We start from the raw sequence: 23154 nt of genomic DNA, 5'->3' as shown, positions 1-23154 counted from the left end.
GGTTGAGAAGCTGTGGGCTGCATTGTGAGTTCCTGCGTCAAGGATGCATTGTGCAGCGGTGGTTCCAATGTGCGGCTGCGAAGCAATGCGTTGACCTATATTGGTTCTACTAAAAAAAAACACAGCTGGGCTGGCACAACACCTTCAGCTCCATTTCTAAGGGTTGAGGACTAGGATGGCGCCACTTGGGGGGCGGGGGGGGGGAGAAGGGGACAAGAATAACAGCAGGCAGAGTCCAAGTGTTGGGTTCAAGCTGGTTGGAACCTTTTCGGTCCCTGAGACTGATTAGGATTCCTGCAAACTATCCTTTGAAGTCAGTCTGGAGGTCCTGAGTTCAAGATGTAGGTCCAGTCCTCACTCAGGCAGCGGAATAGCAGTCGTTCTTGCATTGCAGCACAGCCGTCCTTCTGAGTATTCACCATGTCCACAGGTGTACTGAAAAGTTGGGTCTGAGGTTCCAATATTTATTCCTGATGCCAGCTTTGAAGTAGAAGAAGGATTTGGAGGTTTCCAACCTCGTTTGTCTTTGGAATTCATTGCATCCCTGCACTGGCCCCAGCTTGTCTGGGGACACCAAAGACTTTTGTCAAACCCTTTGTGAGTGTGCTCAGTCAAAGCCTTTGTGATGTGCAAGTGTGGTAGGTGACAGCCCCACCACCTATCAAGTTTGAGATGGCCCACCCTGCCAACATCTATTCCCCCTTTGTTTCACTGTCTGGGAGTAATGCACAAAGACCAACTGCCAGCTACACCTTGTCATGTGGCCCAGGATACAGGCGACGGGCACCAAATGATTGGGGCAAGAAAATTCCAACTTTCTAAAAATCGAGTTTTCAGAAAACTGACTCCTTCATTATACCATTGAAGAGGGTTTTAAATTATACTTCTTTAGCCATCAAACTCTACATTCCTATCTGCTCCCAAGTGAACGTTATCACTTATTAAATGGAATGAGGTAAATCAATTTTTTTCTACAGGCTAGGTAGGCCTTTCAGTACTGAAAAAACGAATGTAAGGGTTTTTCACAATCAAGACATGTAAAAGTTAAAAGTACATGTCCACCATTTTAAATATACTGCACCCTGCCCTATGAGTTACTTGGGGCCTAACCTAGGGGTGGCTTATATGTATTGTAAAAATGAATATTTAGGCCTGGCAAAAGGTTTATTTTGCCAGGTCGCAATGGCAGTTACAAACTGCACACACAGGCTGCAATGCCAGGCCTGAGGCATGTTCAAAAGGGCTAAGTGAGAGGATCAATTAATGTTGCTTGCTACTAGTAGAATTTAAGTTACAGGCCCTGTGTACATTTTTTACCACTTAACCAGAGACTTACAAATACATTAAATGTGCCAATTAGAATGTTTAAAGGAGGGAGCACAAGCACTTTAGCACTGATTAGCAGTGGTTAAGTGTGCAGAGTCCTGACTGCTATCAAATATAGGTCAGAAAACAGGAGGGGGAAGGAATACAATTTTGGAGATGACCCTGCAGAGGTGGTCAAGTCTGACACAATCCTTTATTTTTCGGTTAGCTCTTACCACCAGACCATTTGCCAGAGGCAATGCTCAGTCATTCTCTGATATTTTATTTAACCATTTGGATTAATACTCACTTATGGCATTAGAGGTAGGACTTCACTCCATTATCTATGATAAATATGCAAAGAACATCTTCAATGAAAAGTGCATCTCTTGAACAATTAATTAACCCATCTGTTGTTGTGTGATTTACCTAAACCTAGTGTGACTGGTAATCAGTTAAAACAAAAATAAAAGGCTTAGGAACACTTTTTTTTATCGATGGGTCCAAAAGTCTCTCAAGCAAATTCGTCCCAATGTTTCTCAGGAATGGACACTTCAGCGAAAGGAAAGTTGTGGTTTGTTTTAGTTTTATCACTAGTAGTACAGTTGGTACATTGTTCTACCTTTTGGACTACTAAGAACTCAATTCTACGGAACCAATAATTGCATCTTACTCTGGTACGTTCCTGCCTAAATGACCCTCATGGACAAGGTATGTGATGCTGTTTTGTAACTCCACATGGGGTGCAGACTTGTTTTTCCTAAATCGATTTCATCCATTAAGTTCCTCTCGTTTCGACGTCCCAGTAATCTTTTAGCTCTTCACTAAGTGCACCACACTTAGAAGGCCAACCTTGGACAAGTAGACCTTAAGTGGACTCATTACTCCATCTATATTTATCAATTTCGTCCACCCATCCTTGGAAATGGACTAATTAATAACCATGGGATATTAATTTACTTCATAATTTGCATCTTTCTTCTCAAACCATTTATGATGTCACATTGCCAGTGCATAGTTGCATCTCTTAACCTTGAAAAAGTCATTCTCATTATGGCCATGGCAGCTTATCAAGTGAGTGAGTCATTGGTAAAGTTGCTGTAACTGCCCTATACAATATTGTTTTCTGACATATTTGGTGCTAAGTACTCTGGAGGCCTTATTGGGATATGCCTAGTTAGGCTTATCCTAGAGCCAATGTGTGAAGCATTTGTGCAACACACACACATACCAATGACACACCAGGTGCACAACAAAAGAGACGGCACACAAGGTTATATAAAAATAGCCTTTGTATTATTTACACTTACACAAAGAACATTAGACCATAAATCACTGAGAAGCATGTAAAACACATTTAGACCAGAGAGCAAATTACTTCGCCACTAGGCGCTTGTCATAAGGATGCATATGAGGCCCATAAGACCACAATGACGTGAATTACTGTGCCACTAGGCATTGGTCCTAAGAATGCAGATCATGCCATCATGCACATTGAGTACTTTGCATCAGCTTGGGGCATAAGCACCTTGTCAACTAGGTACTTAACATGGCATCACAGGTAGGGTAATAACAGAAGGACATATATGCTACGCTTGTGATTAGAAAAGCATTACTGTACATTATAAACAATCCTGTCACACACCCTTACTCATGCCGTCACCAGGAGGAGGAAAACCAACATTCATCTTGGAGTACAAGCCATGAAGAGACACTACCCGAATTACAATACTTCTATCTGTCTTCCTGGCGTAAATTACAATCCATGATGTGGCTTAAGCAGGTTATCGGGCTGCCTACCATCTGACCATGGCGGATGCGGCCAGTAAAGAAATGGCCCTAACAGTGGTGCAGCTGCGACTGGTTGTGAGGGAGGCTTAAGCCCCCGCAGGTATTCGAGGTCGCCGCTGCCCTTGGTACATGCAATACAAGGGGGAGGCATCCACGCTGCCCACGAAGGCAGGCAGACCTCCCCTAGTAACCCAAGAAAAGACTGGCAGTCCGTGACCTCGCAGTACAGCGACCACACCAGGTTCTCCTTCCGATGGTCACGGCTCTACCATCAGGTGGTGGTGAGTTCTTTTTAATGGCCGAACGGGTTGGCGGGGCCTTCCTTGTAGTCCTCACTACTCTGTGGTTGTCTGCTCTCGTCGGAAACTGCTGAACCCAGCCCAAACCAGTTCTGCATTAACTGGTGCAGCATGACCACAGGGGGCTGGGACAGCATTGTTCGAACAGAAACCCAACCAATTCAGGTGTAATCACATCTCCTCCTGCTACTCTAAATGCAGACCATGTGTAGTCAGGCTTGCGATGAGTCACCCATGCAAGGCAGGGCACACCTCAAACCCCCCGCCCCCCCCACCCCCTCCCCAGTGACTGTCTAGAGTGAATGCACATCTCAGATCCTGTCACTCCCACACCAGACAATGAATACACAAACAGCCAGAGGCACATAGAATGGTGAAGTAAGAACATGCCCACTTTCTAAAAGTGCCATTTTCAAACACAGGATTTAAAAACCACCTTCAAGGTGCTTTAATAAATTCTGAGTTCAGGGAGTCTAAACATAATTTTCCTATCTTATCCCTATTGCAAGTTACACATGTAAGCATGTTAGAGTTCAACTTCAATGTTAAGCCTATGGGACAGATAGCCTTTCAACTGTGAAAAACAAATGACACAGTATTTCACTATCAGGACATGTCACACACCCTAGCACATGTCCTACCTTCCACATACACTGCACCTTGCCCATGGGGTACCTTGGGTCTACCTTAAGGGTGCCTTACATGTAAGGAAAGGGAAGGTTTGGGCCTGGCAAGTGGGTGCAATTGCCAGGACAACATGGCAGTTCGCAACTGTGCATGCAGATACTACAGGGGAAGGTCTGAGGTACATTTACAGGGCTACCCATGTGGGTGGCTCAACCAGTGCTGCAAACCCACTAGTAGCATTTGATTTACAGTTTCTGGCACACACTGTGCATTTTACTAGGGACCTACCAGTAAATCAAATATGCCAATCATGGATAACCAATCCTATCACAATTTACACGGAGAGCATATGCACTTTAGCACTGATCAGCAGTAGTAAAATGCCCAGAATCCTATGTCCAACAAAAACGGGTCCGAAAAAATAGGAGGCAAAAGGCAAAAAGTTTGGGGATAAACCTACCAAAAGGGCCAGTTCTAACACCTTGTGACTAAGGGAACCAAACAGTGTATTGTCAGTAGTTGTTTATTCTTTAGAAGCATGTCGTCCACTCTGCCACTTGCTTCATATTCTCCTCTCTCGCCTTCCAAAGAAGCACCCCTGAGTGATGTGGTGGTGCCCCTGAGTGATGTGGTGGTGCCCCTGAGTGATGTTGTGGTGTCCCTGAGTGATGTGGTGGTGTCCCTGAGTGATGTGGTGGGGCCCGTGAGTGGTGCCCCTGAGTGATGTGGTGGTGTCCCTGAGTGAAGTGGTGGTGTCCCTGAGTGATGCGGTGGTGCCCCTGAGTGGTGCCCCTGAGTGATGTGGTGGTGTCCCTGAGTCATGTGGTGGTGTTCCTGAGTGATGTGGTGGTTTCCCTGAGTGATGTGGTGGTCTCCCTGAGTGATGTGGTGGTCTCCATGGGTGATGGTGATGTCCCTGAGTGATGTGGTGGTGTCCCTGAGTGATGTGGTGGTGTCCCTGAGTGATGTGGTGGTGTCCCTGAGTGATGTGGTGGTGTCCCTGAGTCATGTGGTGGTGTTCCTGAGTGATGTGGTGGTGTCCCTGAGTCATGTGGTGGTGCCCGTGAGTGGTGCCCCTGAGTCATGTGGTGGTGCTCCTGAGTGATGTGGTGGTGCCCCTGAGTGATGTGGTGGTGCCCCTGAGTGATGTGGTGGTGTCCCTGAGTGATGTGGTGGTGTCCCTGAGTGATGTGGTGCAGCAGCACAGAGACTCAAACTAAGAACACGCAGAGTTGAGTGCTACAAAGCGCAGGGAGAGTGTATAATGATAGAGGCAGCAAGTGCTGGGGCTTGGACAGCAATCCAGTGTGGGGCCGAGAAGGCACTGAATGGGAGAACACGGAAAACACCCAGGGCCAAGGAAGGAAGATGCAAGCAGACAAGCAAAACAAGCTCTCTGCATTGGTGTGGCGGGGCTGCGGGGGAGCAGGAGCGCATTCCTTTGAAGTCTGATGCGGGGGAGCGGCAGCCTTTGAAGTCTGATTGGGGGGAGCGGCAGCCTTTGAAGTCTGATTGGGTGATTGGGGGGGGAACGGCAGCCTTTGAAGTCTGATTGGGGGGGGAGCGGCAGCCTTTGAAGTCTGATTGGGGGGGAGCGGCAGCCTTTGAAGTCTGATGCGAGGCACAGACAAATGGTGGTGTGTGACATGGCTGGTTTGTCCATGCGCATAGATCACATGAACTGTGTCTAATCCGCCGTTTTGGTAGACTATTCTTTTCCCCTTACTATAATCTCGCCGGAGCAATGCTCAAGCGCATTGGCTCAGGCAAGACCTAAAAAGGGATGAAATTAAAAAGCATCCACTACTTATAAGAACTTAATTAAATTATGAAACACATTTCCAATTAAATGTATCAATAAAGAGTTATTTGGTAAAACTCATCACCGAGATTGATCACTGATATGTTACTATAATTCTATATTGCCCATATATATTCAATTCATCACATTGTCTTTTTAGGTTTCGACCTGTCGAGGGCACGCAGTGCCCCGCCCAGATCGAAAACTTTTGTCAACAGTATGGATGTTCGGACCGCCTCTGTTTCCCATTGGCTAGCTCCATAAATGGACGCTAGCCATTGGGAGACAGAGGCTGTCAATCACGCTTTCCCGTGAAAACGCGATTCGGGGGCGTTTCTGTGTCTTTTTTTAAGTACCGCCCTCTCCTCTTCCCATTGGCTGGAATTTTACCTTCCAGCCAATGGGAAGGGGAGACCACGAAAAACACGCCCCCGAATCCCTACACGCACTCCCATCCCGCCCCCGTCCATTCATTCCCCTGTCCTCGCCCTCCCTCTCTCGGCCTTGTTTATTTTATTTCATTCAGCAATCCATTTGTTTATCCCCCGCCCTCCCTCCCGCTGTCCGTGCCTCCTCCCTCCCTCCCACTCCACTCGCCGAGTTAGCACTTTTTAGGCCTACAGGAAGCACGAGGGATCGCAGTTCTCAGGTAATTTAAAACGGTAACTGGTGGCGTTTGTAAAACACCTTACACGCGCGCTAGTGGCCTGTTTTCTGTCATGGTGTTATGAGCACTGCTTTAAATGTATTCCCGGAACGGTGCCGCTTATCTGGGCTTCTGGTAACTAGCTGCTCGCTCAAGTGATGACAGCAGATAGGTTTGTGTTTGAAGCTCATTGGTCCGCCGTTTTCTCTGTCCTCCGGACATCATAGAGATGTCACCCGGCACGAGCAGATCTTCCCAGCTTTGCCATCTCACACCCTGAGACTGCAGCAGCAGTCACACTGGAGCAAGAGTCTCTTTTTTGGGTAACTTCCGGCCCTTGCGTTCACAGGTTTCTCTCTGTATCAACTCTTCATGCTCGTGGGAATTTTCTCTGCCTTTGACCCTTCTTCACCTTTAAAAAGAAGACCTCCGAGGAAGAGATTATGCGTGGGAATTACAAAGCATCTGCAGCGCGGCCAATGAGTCATGGGTTTGAGTTATAAAATACTGAAATATTCTGGGTTCAGTGGGCCCCTCAGGTCTCTGGGCCCCGGTGCCACTGCACCCGCCGCACCAATGGAAGCCACAGCGCTTCAAAGATCAGTTTGGAGATCGGTCGACGTACAGTACGTCACAACCATGTAACCACTGCCGCACGGTGCCTGACAAACTATCTTGTTGGCTGGAACTATTTCTAAAGCACGGTTCACATCATAAAGGACTTTTGCACTAGAGAAAAAGCAAGTATTTCTTGTTCTGCCCTTCGCTCACCTGACTCACATATATCAAGGTGTTTCCAGTTAGTTCCATTTAGAGAGAATACTTTCAGACTTTAGCTCGACCCGGCGATTATTGACGTCACCACCTCTCTCCTGACACTGAACTCGCCCCCTTGTCGAGGAGCCGGGCAGCACACCTGAGCGGATGCGGGGGCTCAGACAGCACGCGGCACCGTCTTCCGTCCCTGACTCCGAGGCGATGGGTTAGCAGTGCTGACCATGGTGGTCACTCAGCTGGAGCTGGAGTTCTGCTACCATGGCAAGAAGCTGCGAGGGTTCACTTGTAAACTCACCAGGTCTGTAGACGGGTTTCTCCCGGAGACCTCCTTCAGTATCGCCAGCCAGGTCTTGCTGCCCATCCTCCTGGCCGGGCTGGGGATGGTGGCAGCGGGCCTGCTCATGGACCTAGTTCAGGTATCTAGAATTTATTGCAGTGTCAAATAATGGTTTTCATTAAAAAAATAAAAGCAGTTTTTTTATTTGTTAATAACTAATGCTGTTAGAGAATGTTCTAAAAGGCTGCAAATTCAATGCGCAGATAGGACAATATATATTACATGGCTATAGTTTTTCTGTTGTAGAAAAATGTTTATCATATGTCTATAGTGTTTCTGTTCTGTAATAACGACACTTCGTTTAGGTGGCACTATACTTTTATAGAATTTGTAGAAGTGCAAAAAAGCACTGACAAGGCCGAAAAAGTGTAGCCTTTGCAAGCTGGTGCAATGAATATTTTTTATTGCAAATATATGCCATTGCCATTGAGCTGGGTAATAATAAACATCTGTCGTTCGGCTGCAAGATACCCTTCTGGGTGAACGTGCACGTTACAAATACACATGCTAAGTTATGTTGTACACTACCTCACAAACATTAAGCAGAAGTGTACACCAGTTTGCAGTTCCGCTGCTGTTCCGACAGTGATGAGTGGCTGATTTTGGGTTGTTAGGTTGACAATCTAGCACTGGTCACAGACACTGGCTTCCTGTATCAACACAGTCCACTCGAAACGGAGTTTTGTTCACGGTTTTCGAACTAGGAGATTTCTTTTGGGGGGGGGGGGTCTGCTTTGTCGGAGCTGGCCAAGCTCTCCCCGCCTGTGAACACCCTTTCACCAACTCCCAGCACAATTAGACCGCGAATTATAGAGATCAGGGCCTCCAGATCCTTTCAGGTGAACTCCACGCTCCTTAAACTCATTAATTTAGAAGCAGGCATTTTGAAGGATTACACATTTAATTTGAGTACATGGTTTGATAGGCCGATGCACATGAATGCTTAACGGAGGTATTAGTTTCTACATTCAGTAATTAAAAAGCCTTGCTTGTGGGGGGCGGAGGGGAGGATATTAAGACACTAATTCAATGTTTGCTGTTTTGCGCTTTACTTTCTGTCCGGGCTGCCCCGGTTTGGCGGTATTGTTCGCGTTTTTCATACGTTCCCTTGTACAGCTTCCCTTTGCTGGGCCTGAGGTGTAGTTAGCTGTCTGAGGGGCTCCAGCGCAGCCCATCTCTGTATGAACAGTCATATTGTACCGCGCTTGGTGGGGGCGTTATTAAATCCCAGGCCTGTCTTGTGAGAACACTTTTCTGCGGGACCTCATTAGTTTGAAAACATGTATACAATTACTTCCAGCCAGTCGGATAATGTATCCCCGTCCTACCGCTTGCACCTCCCAACATATGATGGCTTTCCTGCACAGGGATTAGAACATTCATTCCATTAAGTGTTTTGGGGGAGTTTTAAAACTAAATGTTGATAAATTCTCTTTTAAATACGTTTGTAGTGCTTCTAACTTAAGGTACACATGCACCATTGCCTTATACACTCAGAACTTCGAAAAGGGGGCTTTGTGGTGTAGGCAAATTTCTGGTATTGCCTGGTTCGCCCTCACCTAGCCGAACATATCAAATAGCATTACACCTGGGGTACTGTCCATGGCAAACTCATGGCTTCTCGAATGAGTAACATGCCTGTGCTGTGTGTGCAGCAGCAGGTGCCCTGTGGGTTCCTAGGGGTCGCATGCAGAAGGCTGTATTTCAACCTCTGCTTTCATGGAGCATACCAGTGCATTCTGGGGGCCGTAATCTTTGTTCTCTCCAGCTAAATAATTGTAATAAAGTCCTAGTGTTCGGTGATCTCTCTTTTTTTTTAAATTAAAAAAGTGTTTTTATCAAAAACAAAATAACACTATTAATTGATCATAACCACACATACCAATTGCCTTCTTTATGTGTGCATCACTGATGGGACATGCACAATCATACTGACTGTGTACAGTCTGTACGTTTTTGTGTGCTCTTCTGCAGGTCTTGTGTGCATCATTCAGTTCATCTAAAACTGCCTCGAATTCCACTGTTTTCTCCTTGTGCCAGTCCGTAGTTTACCTAGCGCCAAGAGGCCTGATCCTCAAATGTGCTTACATGCATTTATAACCATTAGTAGTTAATCCAGCCCTGGTGATTGCCAGCTCTGGTACTTGTAGTTATCTCTCACCTTCGAATGTAGGACTCCAAATACCAGAATACACCTTGCCCGCATCTGCCCGAACATTGACCACAGAGCTCTGCCATTCTCGATTAGGGGTGACACCACACTTCATGACGTCAAGACATGGTGCTGGCCCACGCCCTGTGTGTTAATTAGAGGCGCATGTATCCAATGTAAGTCTATTTTTGGAGCGTGGGGTATCTTGGTATTCCTGTGGTTGCAGCAGTCCACGACCAGAGACGGTAACTACAACTAAAATGGCGCTTGCTGTTGTCCTCTTTCTGGCCTCCGATTTTCTCACTTTTCCGGGACAGGGTTTTGCCCTCCTGGCTCGTTTTCCCGGGGGAGACCCTGCCCTTGCTACTTCGTTAGCTCCTCGGGGCAAGGGTCAGAAGGGAGGAGTGTGCCCCCCCTGCCCCCCCTCCCCCGGGCTTTCATCTACCATTTCAGGGAATATTATGTAGTGCTCTCAACAATATGGCTGGAGACTCTTAACACATAAGGAGGCGGCACCCCAAGGTGCAGTTGATGTAAATTCCTCACCTTTGGGGTTAAGGTCCCCTGGGCATGAGGGTGCTGAACAATAGACAGACACCCCCCCACCCCCCCCCCAAAGACCCACCACACGTGGCCCCTCCTATGGGCCACTTGCTGCTGCGGAATCCCCATTGGCCCTCATTTTCTCAGTATATGTACCATTTGATTACTATAAACGATCTATTGTGTGTTAGTTGTGTGAATACATGTTTTGTGTTGTCTTAGAAATGTTAGCAACCGTTTTCAATATATCAAATGTATCTAAGTGCTCGTGAAATGTGTTGTTATCGTTCTACCTTTAATACAGTGCTTAGAAACAATACGTGTAAGGTATCGTCCATTTGCGAGAGATTAAGCTATTGGCATTCTAAATGACAATGCCATTAATTTATCTGTTTTCAAAACCAACACATAAATAAAAAATATTGTCATTTACAATGCCAATAGCTGTAACTTTTACAAAGGCGAAACCGTTGCATTGTAAATGCTTGTTATTTTTTGGCTTCTCTCTTTCTTTATCTTTAATTTCCCTGACTACTTTTCTTACACTTCTCACATATCTTCACTTATCTTTGTATTATCAAATGTCTCTTTACTTGGTATTAATTCCTTGTCAATGCGCGATGCCGGTTTTTGTCATCATCATCTACTTGCAAGAGCACTTATGCCAAACTTCTTTAACTCGTCTGCCTTCAATAAACAGCTCAGCTACACAACCGCTCTCCCCGCCTCTAATGATGCATTCCATGGAATGTGCAGTCCGATACATTCAGTCTACATGAATATTGCTGTCCTATGTGTAAAATTAATTATATATGTAATTATTATTATTATTTTTTTAACTTTATTTTTGTCATTTTGTGAAAAATACACAACTATCACATCCCCCCATTTGGCATCAAAACTTCACATATGCACATCGACTGACTCATTAAGGCACGGTTTGTTGGCCTAAGGCCACACTGAGATACATAGTTACCCAAGATACATTGCAAATAATCAGACAACAGATAGCGTCCTGTGAGCACCGGGCTCGTCCCTACACTTCACCCCACCGCCACCGTGATTCCGGGGGCGTCTCCATTGTCCTCCTCAGTGCCCGAACCCATCGGTGAGAATAACTCTCCACTCGTCCCTTCTGAATCACCATGGGAGACGTGTTCCAAGACCCCTATCGTGGCACACATTACGCGCCAGGCCACAGGTCCTCCTGCAGCTTCTCATCCCTCCTACAGCTCTGCATATGTGTCTCCTCCGCCAGGGACCACTCCCGCACATCACTCAGCCACCTGGGAACCTCTGGGGCCCTCTGGCCCATCCCAGTAATCGCCACCCTACGCCTGGCCAGCACCAGCATCAATTGCATCAATTTATAAGACAACTTAAGTTTCTTTGGCCTAGGTACCAACTCCAACAAGCAGTGTAAAGGTGTCCGTGCAATGCAGATCCCCGTTGTGGCAACAGTGTGCTCCATTACCCTCCCCCAAAAACTCTGGACCGTTGGGCAACCCCAGGCCAGGTGCAGGAACCCCGCTCCTCCGCGGCACATCTGGGGCAATCATCGCTCCTACCCTGGGAGTAACGCTGCAACAAGATCGGAGTGAGATAGGTGCGGTGCAGGAAATTGAAATGTATCAACTTTAAGCGCGCATTACAGGAAACCTTCCTTGTAAGGGCCCCTATTCGCGTGCGTTGACCCTGCTCTAGCGGGGCTCCCAAATCCACTTCCCAGGCCGCCCACGCCGGGGGAACCGGCGGGGCAGAGTCCCTACGCATGGCTGCATACAGCAGAGAAACAAGTCGACGTCCTCTGCCACAAGATAGTATGATGTCCAGGGTATGAGTCATTGGGGGAATCTCTAGATACTGCGTTCATAGTGACCGCACCACCTCTTGCAATCCCTGGTAATGCAGGTATGTATGTATGTATGTATAAACCATTTTATAGCGCGCTCCGTTACTTGAGAGTATCCTGGCGCGATATGGTAGAGACAGAAAGCAAAACAGCAGAAAAGCCTCTTAAATTACACTCTTAAATAAATGTGTTTTTAAATTTTTCTTGAATAGCGCCACAGTCTGCGTGGACCGCAAGTGGAGGGGGAGAGCGTTCCAGGCCCGAGCCGCGATCACAGAGATCGATTGTCCGCCGAGCCTGGCTCGTTTAAAACGGGGAAGAGACAATTTGAACAAGGTGGATGATCTGAGAGTACGAGCGGGGACATAGCAAATGAATCTCTTTCTCAGATACAGGGGGCCTTGATCATGGATTGCTCTGAACGCGAGCACCCGAGATTTGAACAGAATGCGCTGTGCAACCGGAAGCCAATGGAGGGTGCGCATCTCAGCGCGCGCGCTCTTCCATCTTGGGATATTAAATAGCAGACGGACAGCCGCATTCTGGATAATTTGCAGGCGTTTCACCAGGTAGGCCGGGATGCCACTGAACAGCGCATTCGCGTAATCCAGCCTTGCCAGTATGAGAGCCCGAGCAACCATCTCCTTGGCTTCCCTAGGGAGCAGAGGAAAGAATTTGCAGAGCATTCTCAGCGTGGCAAAGCAAGTACCTGTCAACTTTTTAATATGATCCTCAAATCTGAGGTCCTCTGCAAACCAGATGCCAAGATTTTTTGCAGGTCTCCCCATTTCTTTCGGGCTGGGAATATTAGGGGGCCACAGTGTGTTCTTAAACGAGGAGGGAAAGGTACCATAAAAAAGCACCTCGGATTTGTCCTCGTTGCATTTCAGCTGGGCCTGGGTTAACCAGCGAAATACAGAGGACAAACACCTATGTACTGGCGACGTATCCAGATTGTCGTCTGGCCAGGTAAACAGCAGTTGGGTATCATCTGCATACCCTATAATCTTAGCCCCATACTGTTCCGCTAGATAAACCAGGGGGTGATGTAAACAATGAACAGTAAGGGACTAAGAGTGGATCCTTGAGGGACCTCCGTGAGAAGTGGTTTGGGCTCAGATGCGTGAGGGGGCATCCAGACCTGCTGGAACCTGTCAGAGAGAAAAGAAGACAACCAGGCCAGCACAACTCCCCCAATGCCAATAGCAGACAGCCTGGCGAGGAGAAGCTCATAGGGGACGGTATCGAACGCGGCAGAGAGGTCCAATAAAATTAGGACCGCTCTGCCGCCTCCGTCTAGACAGTACTGTCCTCTACCCAGGGCGAAAGCCTCCTCTGCCTGTTCAAATGTCAAAAAGGTGTCGGCTGGGTATAGGTCTGCCAAGGTCTCACAGCCTCCCTCCCGCCAGGCCCGGAAGGTCATCTGTTGCTCCATCAACACCACAGGCGCCAGGATCCAAAGCTGCAAGTCCCTGTGAAAGGGCGCTGCCCGAAGCACCCTCTCAACGAAGCGGTGCCAAACGTTTGCCGTATGCCTCACAATGTAGGGCAGAGTCTCTCTTGCCCCCATACCCCTCATCAACTCCACTTGGAGCTCCTGCACCGTGCTCTACCCGTCAATAGCTGCGTCTCCCAGACATCCGTTTCCGCAAACCATCTGGCAGCCGGCAGCAGCTGCGCAGCATAATAGTACAGGTCAAAGCATGGGGCCTCCAGGCCACCCTCATCATAGGATCTCACCACTGTGTGGAGGGCAACCCGACTACGCCGGTTCGCCCAAAGTAGGGACGTAAGGAGCATGTTCAGTGTACGAAAGACTCTAGGGGGGAGGGGACACAACGTATTTTGCAATATATAAAGTGTCCTAGGTAGGATTACCATCTTAGCGACAGCAAGTCGGCCCATTAGAGGCAGCGGGAGGGGGTTCCAAAAGGTCACGGAGCACTGCAGGGACTGAAGCACCTTATCAATATTGCAGGCCTGGGATCTCGCCTCCGTAGGCGCCACCTGAATCCCCAAGTAACAAAAACGATCTGTCTCCCAACGGAGCCCGAGCTCCGGCAAATCGTCCCTGGGCACTGACCCTAAGCCCGACAACGGATAAATCAAAGACTTACGTCTGTTGAGTCGCAGTCCCGACGCATCCCCAAACCGATCCAACTGATGGAGCAACACCGGGAGCGCCTCCCTTGGGGCCTTCAGAAAAAACTAGGCATCATCTGCATACAAGGAGACAATGTTACACGTGTTACCCACTTGTATGCCCCTTTGCAACATCTCCACACGGATCCGGACAGCAAAAAGTCTCTATCGCTAGAGCAAAGAGAAGTGGTGAAAGGGGACACCCCTGTCGTGTACCCCACCCCAACTGCCACTCCTCCGAACGTGCTGTTCCCAATCTCACCCAAGCTCTGGGGGAGTTGTACAAAATGCGGACCCAACGGCAAAAGTTTGGGCCCAGGCCCACCACCCAGAGAACCTCTTGCAAGTAAGCCCAGTCCACGATGTCGAACGCCTTGGCCAGGTCATCCGAGACGAGCACCATCTGGTCATCCAATCCCCGGACCTCATGTATGATTTGTTACAAACGCCTCAGATTCATGCCGGTGTTACGCCCTGGTAAAAAGCTGCATTGGTCCGGGTGGACCAACTGCGCCATATACGGGGCCAACCGGGTGGCCAATAACTTAGTCAACATTTTTATGTCTGTGTTGATCATGGTGATAGGGCGATATGCGGAAGGGTCGAGCTTGTCCCCCCCTGGTTTAAGGATTATACAAATTTCTCCACTGGACATGCTCCGCGGGAGAGATCCGGTCTCAAAAACTTCGGCGTAGACCTGCACCAAAAGACGCCCCATCATGGCTCCGAACTCCTGGCAAAACTCCGGCGGGTATCCGTCACTACCCGGTGACTTTGCGCGCGGCAGGCGGGCAAGGGCTGCCTGCACCTCGTCTGCTGTCAGTGCCACATCCAAGACCTTCTGATCGGCTGCGGAGATAGATGGGAGGGTCAGCCCCTGCAAATAAGGGGAATAAACGGCCTCGGAGATGTCCGGGTCCGCAGTGTATACCAGCTGAATGTGGGACCTAAGAGTTTTGAGAATCGCCTCTTCCGAGTGGACCACAGTCCCATGAGCATCCCCAGAGCCACAATGCATTCCGGGGTTTGCTCCTTACGGAGGATCCAGGCCAGCAGTCGCCCCGACTTGTCTCCCTCTCTGTGAAGCCTCTGCCTATATTGGCCTAGGGCAGGGCTCGACAAATCCACTCGCCAACTCGCATTTGCGAGGAAGAATTGCTGAGGATGAGCTCTTTTTAGGTCCTACTCGCCCTTTCTGGCGAGTAGGTAGATAAACTAACTTTTGACTCCGGTCTTTGAAAACAGAGCAAAAGTGACAAGATAACAAGATTTAAAGGCATTTTTATTGCTCACAAAGGGAATGAGCAATAAAAATGCCTTTAAATCCTGTTATCTTGTCACTTTTGCTCCGTTTTCAGAGACGGAGGTCAAGTGGGTTGCAGTCAGGTCGAGGGGATGTTCCAAGGTACTAGACCTGCAGGACTAGTACAATTTTTCTGATTTATCGAGCCCTGGCCTAGGGTGTACTTATCCAGTCGGTCTAGAATGTCATGGACCTTCCCTTGGGCTACCCATTCGTCCGTTCGCTGTAGGCCGTCAGGAGACCCCGCAGTCTGGACACGCAAGAGCCCCTCCTCTGCCGTCTGCAAGTCCCTGAGAAGTTGTTTCCGGACTCCGTATATCAATCCCATACAGGCTCCCCTCACCACTGCCTTCAGGGCCTCCCACTTAGTAGCCAACGATAGGTCTCCCACCTCCCAATTAAGGTCTACATAGCCTGTTAGGGCCTTCTCGACATGTGCCCTTCCCACGGAGTCACGGAGGATATCTACTGGGAACCTCCAAGTTCGTGGACGGGAAACCGGAGCTCCTCATCGCACCAGACAAACCACCGGGGAGTGGTCGGACAGAAAGCGCGCCTGATGTGTCACTTCCATAGTCCTGTTGCTCTCTACATTAGCTACTAGCACTCTATCAAGGCGACTGTGTGTATTATGAGTGGGAGAAAAGCAGGTGTATACCTGCAGCGTCGGATTGGCCTGCCGCCATATATCGACAGCCCCTATATTCTCCATAACCTTGTGAAGCTGTACTGTCATTCGGGGTTTCGTGCCCTCCCGTGGCGGAGACCTATCAAGGGCCGAGTCCAGAACACAGTTAAAATCACCCAGCCAAAAAAGCGGCACTCCCAGGTCGTCAACCAGAACATCCTGCAGAGCCGGAAAAAAACTCAGAGGCTCCACATTCGGTGCATATGTATTCAGGAGGGTAACTTCCCTACCATCCAACTTAGCCCTAAGGAGCAAATATCTTCCCTGAATGTCTGCCTCTGCATATTGGACTGCAGAGGGGACCCCAGGCGCCACCCAAATCAACACCCCTCTAGCATATGAAGAATAAGAAGAATGGAACACCTGGCCCCGCCATTTCTTACCCAGCTTCTGCACCCCCTCCTCAGTAAGATGAGTCTCCTGAAGGCAGGCAATCGCAACCCTATGCCTACGGAGCCAATACAGTACTCTGTATCGATTTGTGCCAGTACCTAGCCCCCTCACATTCCAGCTCACAAACTTGTATCCCATGGTCAACTACGTGTCCCGCCTCCCCCCCATACTTTACTCTGTGTCCCTCCAGTCCCGTGCCCGACGTGTCATACATGCGATGCCTACAACTTCCCCTAACAACAACTCCCCCCCCCCCCCCCAACCCCACCCAGGAGCAATATACCAGCAACAACCAAACCTGCCGATATGCCCTTCCCGTGCTGGTGCCAGGACGTACATAGCTTCCCCATCAGTCACCCTCACTAAACCCACCTACAGAAACAAAAAGCACAGATTTTTAGCTTGCGTGTTTTTAAGCCACGCCTTTAATTACATTGGCCACGCCCCTTTGAGAGACCCGCCAGTTTTTTCATCCAACTAAAAGCCCTGACCCAGGTGGACTGTGGGAGAGCGTTTGGAGGAAATTCAGCTGATGTGATGGAGGAACAGCTTTAAGTAGTGGAATCTGGTTAGAATGTGAGAGAAAAAGTGGGGCTAGCGGCAGAGAGACAGAATAGTAGTGTGAAACTGATGAGTAAGTAAATAAATACTTACCTAGGCGTTTTTCCCTGTACAGAGGTCACCAGGAAAAAAATGGCAAATTAGTTAATTATTACACAGAGCTGTGAATTTTTTTTTCAGGTCAGAACTTGTAAAAATGTGTTGTATTTCCATGTAATCCAACATTGTGATCTGTGGGACTTGTAATGAAGAGCCATACATCACTGGGGAAATTTGCACCTTGCGTATTTGTTATTTTCAAGGGTAGTGTCACCTCCCTCTGCTCAAAATACCCTCTGCTACGGAGATTGTAATTGTAATTGGGTATTTGCGCGCGGCTACTCCATGGAGTGTCCCGGCGCTAATAACCACTGAAAACAGGCAGAAAAAGGACACACAGCTCCAGGATTAATGCTACTTATCGAAATAGCCAGGTCTTTAACTTCCTCCTGAACTCGTCTAGGTCAGTTGTCTGTCTAAGGGCAATGGGGAGACCGTTCCATAAGCAGGGCGCTAACATTGGAAAGAGCGACCGCCCCTGCGAGAACAGGAAAACCTAGGAATGGTCATCAGATACTGCATCGAGGACCTCCGTGTCCGCTTTGGGGCATAATGCTGTATCCTTTTCCTAATGTAATGGGCCCCAGAGTTGTATAGGGCCTTGAAGGCCAAAATGAGGGCCTTAAACTGGACCCTCTTACGCACCGGAAGCCAGTGGAGAGATTTTAAGTGGGGAAGTCATGTGATCCCTGGGTGCAGTCATAGGAATAGCTCTGGCTGCCGAATTCTCGATCACCTGGAGGCGGCTCAGTAGGCCTAAATAATGGACATTGGCATAGTCCAGCCTAGATGCAATAAGGGCCTCAGCATTTCTAAGAGCCCAAAGCAGGTGCCGGCCACAGTTTGAATTTGGGTCTTCATGGACATGTCCGAATCCATCTTTACCCCAAGATTTTTTTTCTGAAGTGACTGAACACTTGGGTTGAGACATGTCCTGTGGCCACCAAAGGCGCCACTCTATGCTCCAGTCGAGTCAAAAAAAATAATCTCCGACTTTTTGGGATTACACTTTAGTTGGCTCTCCCTTAGCCAGGAGACGACCTCCGTTAAATAGATGTTTATCTCACTACCTCGAAACACGCTGCCCTTCTCACTGGTAAACAGAAGTTGCATGTCATCGGCGTAAGACACAATTTTAGCGCCTTATTGCTCCGCTAAAAGTGCAAGTGGGACCATATACATATTAAACAAGGCTGGGCTAAGCACAGAGCCTTGTCGAACACCCACTTTCATGGGGGTGATACGGGCTGAGAACGGAGGGGACCATACAGTTTGCTAGCAGCCATTTAACCCCTTCCACGCTGATGACGAGCTGGGCTCGTCATGGCGTAGCCTCCTCGCACGCTGATGACGAGCCCAGCTCGTCACGTAAAGTGCGTTTTTAAAAATCTCAGCGCAGGAGCGGAATTCCGCTAGCGCGCATGAGGTTAAGAAGGAAGTATACCATTTGAAAACCGTGCCTCCAATCCTGGAGTCTATCCAGGAGTTGGTCATGGGGCACGGTGTCAAAGGCCTCCGACAGATCTAGTAGTACAAGTACTGCATTCCCCCCACTATCCAAGGTGGTTTTGATAGTTTCAGAAACTTCTAGTAGGGCTGTCTCAGTACTAAAGTTAGATCTGAACCCAGACTGACTCGGATGTAATATGTTGTTAACCTCCATAAACTCTGTGGTAAGACTGTTTACGTATTTTTCCAAAACTTTGGAGAAAAAAGGCAACAGTGAAATGGGCCTGTAGTTACTCGCCATCAGTGGGTCAGCTGTAGGTTTTGTTAGCAATGGGAGAATTCTAGTGTGTGTCCAGCACTCCGGCATTCTTCCCTCCGCCAGTGAAGAGTTCAACACTCGATTCACCACTGGATTAATTACTTCTGCAATAGACATCAGTACTCGTGCTGGACAAGGGTCCATAGGGAAGCCTTCATTATCTCGAGAGATTTATCCAGAGAAATAGGCGGGAATTGTAAATCAACATCGTAGTTTTTGAAGTACAGAAATTCACTGCCCCGTTAAACAATTTCTCTTGATTCTGCCGTATTTTTAGTCTGTTCACGCCAGTCCAATTTCAAGCAGTGTAAAGAGTGAACAGGAGAAAATAATATTAGCTGCTTGAGGCCCACCTATGAGGAGTGTAGAGCCCAACCTAATGCCTTGAGAAGAGTTTTCCTGCTGCATCTTAAGATACATCCTAATTTACCCACCCATTCCCCTCATTAAAGGATGAATGGAACTGTTTGCCTACCTGAATATTACCTGTAGACTTAGATTATCCATTCATTCCATGTCCTGAGCGCTCAAACATATAACACCACTCAAGGCAGATCTTTTGACTTTCACTGACGGAGTGGTTGCCACAAGTAGGTGTGTTCCGAAACGCCTGAAACAATAAATATTACAAAATCAGCAAAATGTTGACATTGTAGAGTGGTATTTGCAGCCCTGATAGGAAAAAAACCTATCTGTTTTTACAACCTTTATATAGTTACATTTCAACTTCCAATAAAAAACAATAATGCAATACAAGAAAAAAGCACAGGAAATTACAATGTCACATTGATATAATTGAGCTCCCTCCTGATTACTGGGAGCGACTAAGATTTGTGCAGTACATTTTATGAAAGTAACTTAGATACAAAAAATCATCATAATGAGAATTATCCTAACACCGGAGAAAGGTCAACAGGGATCCATTTCCAGCTATACAGTTACATATTACCAAGTGGGTCTTATGTTACAGGCCAGGTGATGTCTACTCCTAATCAGTCCTTCAGCGATGGTCTAATTCCAGACCCTCAGTTTGCTTATCTGCCTGAGGTGCAGCAGAGAGCGAGTTAGTCATGTTTTCCATCCATGCTATGACCTCAGCACGCTTTCTCATCCCTCCACACCTCTTTCTGTCACCGTTCTTCTGCATACGTCCATTGAGTCACATCTTTCAGCCAAATGGACTCTGTAGGGGACCTGGAAGAAAGCCGATGTATCGCTATTCTTCATTTACCCAGTGCTAGTCCCAACATAGTGAAAATATATGACACCTTGCCTGTCTTGAATTTGTGAATACTTTCTAAGAAAAATTGCTTTAAAGTAGAGTTGAGGGACGTTGCTCTCTTCAGTGTTTTAGTTACAACCTTCCAATAGCTTGTTATAGGACCACATTCCCATGTCACATGCAGAAACATGGCGGCAACTCCACCACAACTGGGACACACAGGGGATCGGTCTTTGAGTAGCCTATTAAGTCTTACTGGAGTGACATAAGTACGATTCAAAAAGTAAAAATGCTATAATTTAAATGTAGCATTGCTAGCTATCAGTTCTAAAGAATAGAATGACTCCTATTTGTTATCTGATAGGATTTTTTGCAGATCTTCCTCCCACTGTTTTCTGACCTTCAAAACAAAGGGGGGGGGGTTGATTATCGGTCTTAAAGGCCTTTTGTAGCTCTGATACCAATTTACTGCTGTGCTCTGTCGCCAACAACACTCCAACAATTGAACACATTTTAAGAATGGCGTACGGCCAACTCCATATGCATTGCACGCATGTACAAAGGTGATAATTGTATCTGTAGGATACTGGCCGACCAGTGTAAGGTGCCCCTTGTTTTTCCATTGTGCCGTGCACATGCTGACAGATATTCTGCAGAACGGCTGTAGCCACCAAATCTGCAACGATCTAGAGATTGGGGGCGTTTTAAGACACTCTTTACTGCATATTTCCACATTAGTGCCACTACTCTCACTGTGTGTAGGGTACCTACAGGTTGACTGCCCCATTTATCAGGCGTACTGGTGAAAGTGTCTCATATAGCTACCTTGGAGGAAAAACTTCTCTGCTCAGACCACTCTGCCCCTCCAACCCACCCATACTAATGATCTCAATAGATGGTCCGTTTCCTTGAATGTCGATCTGTGGATTGAGCACATGGGTTTTGCAAAGTGTACAGGCACCTCGGAAGAACCTCCATTTTGCAACTGCAACTCTGCCCTTGACTGAAAGCACTCTACCCATGGCTGGCTACACAGAGAATTGACTTCCTCAACCCTTTCCATGCTGTAGGAGTATTGTTTTTCCGCCGTATGGGTGATTTGAATGCCAAGATAACAGGATTTCTCAGTTTCTCATTGTGTTCTGCAGCTCGTATGATGGTATTCTTGCATATTCTGTCAAAGTAAACAATACTATCTTGTTTTCACCAATTACCAGGCCTGAGATGTTGACAAATCTCTGCAACTGGGGACCAGAACAGATCGATGTTACAGGATTTTAATCCTTATATGTTACTTTAAGGAGTGATTCCATTTGACTGCTATGTTTATCAATGGCATGTGTCGTTAAATGATATACCATATAGGAAAAGCTCTTCTTGCTCGACTGTGGACGCTTGTTTACACTGAAAGCATAATGTCTAATGCGCCTGCATAAAATGAATCCCTCCCGGAGATGCACAACTTCTGTAGCAAAGAAGCTGTATTTGCGTACAGTTCTAAAGGGCAAGTAGGAAACAGCACACAGTACGAATAGGATTCATGTACTCTGGAATGATGTGTTGATTTTAGATGACCTTTATAAATATATTCCCTTAAGCGACTGGTGCTATCTCATGTCCTTTCAACGTTTAACGTAAGCTATATTTCACTGCAGTATTCACTTCATATAATACTTCTTCCTTTTCTCCCAGGGTTTAGAAGTGTTTTGCACAGAAAATGACTTATGCTCTGACATTTACCTTAAATTCTACAAATCTCAAGACCGTGATGAGCTGTATTTCTACATCGCACGATATCTAGGTTTGCTGTTTTTACATTTATCCTACAAGTTCTTCCTTGTTGGGCATCAAAAAGTTTCCTCTTTATCTATATTTTTAAATCTATCTTTAACTGCTCTTTATTTGCGTTGCTGTCGATGAGTATGTATGCATTACTGTTTCTTTCCAACGGTCACTAATCACCATTAGCCTAAACCCAAAATATTTACCAAATCACCTACCAAAATTTTATTTAATATTGACATTTGGAATAACATAAACGGGTTACTGTTTTTTCTGTATTCTAGCCAACATAACAGTAGTAACAAGAAAACAACCTTCTTACTTGCAAGTGTGGTAAAGGTAGTCCACAAATCCCTTCTCACTGTTCACTTTTAGCTCTTAGCTATGTTCACTCGCAGGTGACCTAATCAGCATTTACTCCCCATTCTCCCTCACAGCTCCTATATGCACGACATCTGCGTTGAGCACATGTTTCAGGGGGCACTCCCTGAAGGCCATCATTGAGTCCGGCAGATTCCAAGTAGCCAGGAGTTCCCACACCCAAAATTACCGGGTGAGAGAATACTGGGCCAGATATTTAAATGTTCAGATCTGCATCTGTGAAAAGAACAAACGTTCTGAGGTAGGCACCGATGCCCCAGTCTGACCCCCTCCTTCAGCAATAATGTAGACACAACCTTCAAGCTCCTCATCAATGCACACAAAGTTCTCCACAAGACCGGCCCAGCATACCTCAACACTCGACTCAACTTCTACACCCCCACCCGCCAGCCTCGCCCTCGCCACAGTCCCCCGCATCCGAGGAACGACCACCGGCGGCAGATCCTTCTCCCACCTTGCCGTCAAGATCTGGAACACCCTCCCCACCAACCTACGACAGACCCAGGACCTAGTGGCCTTCAGTAGACTCCTCAAGACCTGGCTCTTCGATCACTAGCAGGACCCCCCACACCCCCAGCGCCTTGAGACCCTCACGGGTGTGTAGTGCGCTTTACAAGTATTATGATTGATTGATTGACTGTACTCCTGCCCTTGACAGCCTGCCCAACCCACGGTCCCTGCACAG

At 47.5% G+C, this 23154-nt stretch overlaps 1 protein-coding gene across 1 annotated transcript in view; it reads left to right on the top strand.

The window, feature by feature from the left end:
* The window catches only part of NSMAF (neutral sphingomyelinase activation associated factor), a 606375-nt gene that overhangs the window by 210010 nt on the left and 373211 nt on the right, over window positions 1–23154 (top strand). The window contains exon 12 of the mRNA XM_086965781.1: window positions 21999–22107. Coding sequence (XP_086821907.1) covers window positions 21999–22107 — 109 coding nt within the window. The remainder of the gene's footprint in view (window positions 1–21998; window positions 22108–23154) is intronic.

Source organism: Lissotriton vulgaris, chromosome 4_1 (assembly GCF_964263255.1).
Source record: "Lissotriton vulgaris chromosome 4_1, aLisVul1.2, whole genome shotgun sequence".
In the NCBI taxonomy this organism is placed as follows: Eukaryota; Metazoa; Chordata; class Amphibia; order Caudata; family Salamandridae; genus Lissotriton; species Lissotriton vulgaris.
The sequence above is the reverse complement of the archived record's forward strand: the minus strand, read 5'-3'. Positions and strand labels throughout refer to the sequence as shown.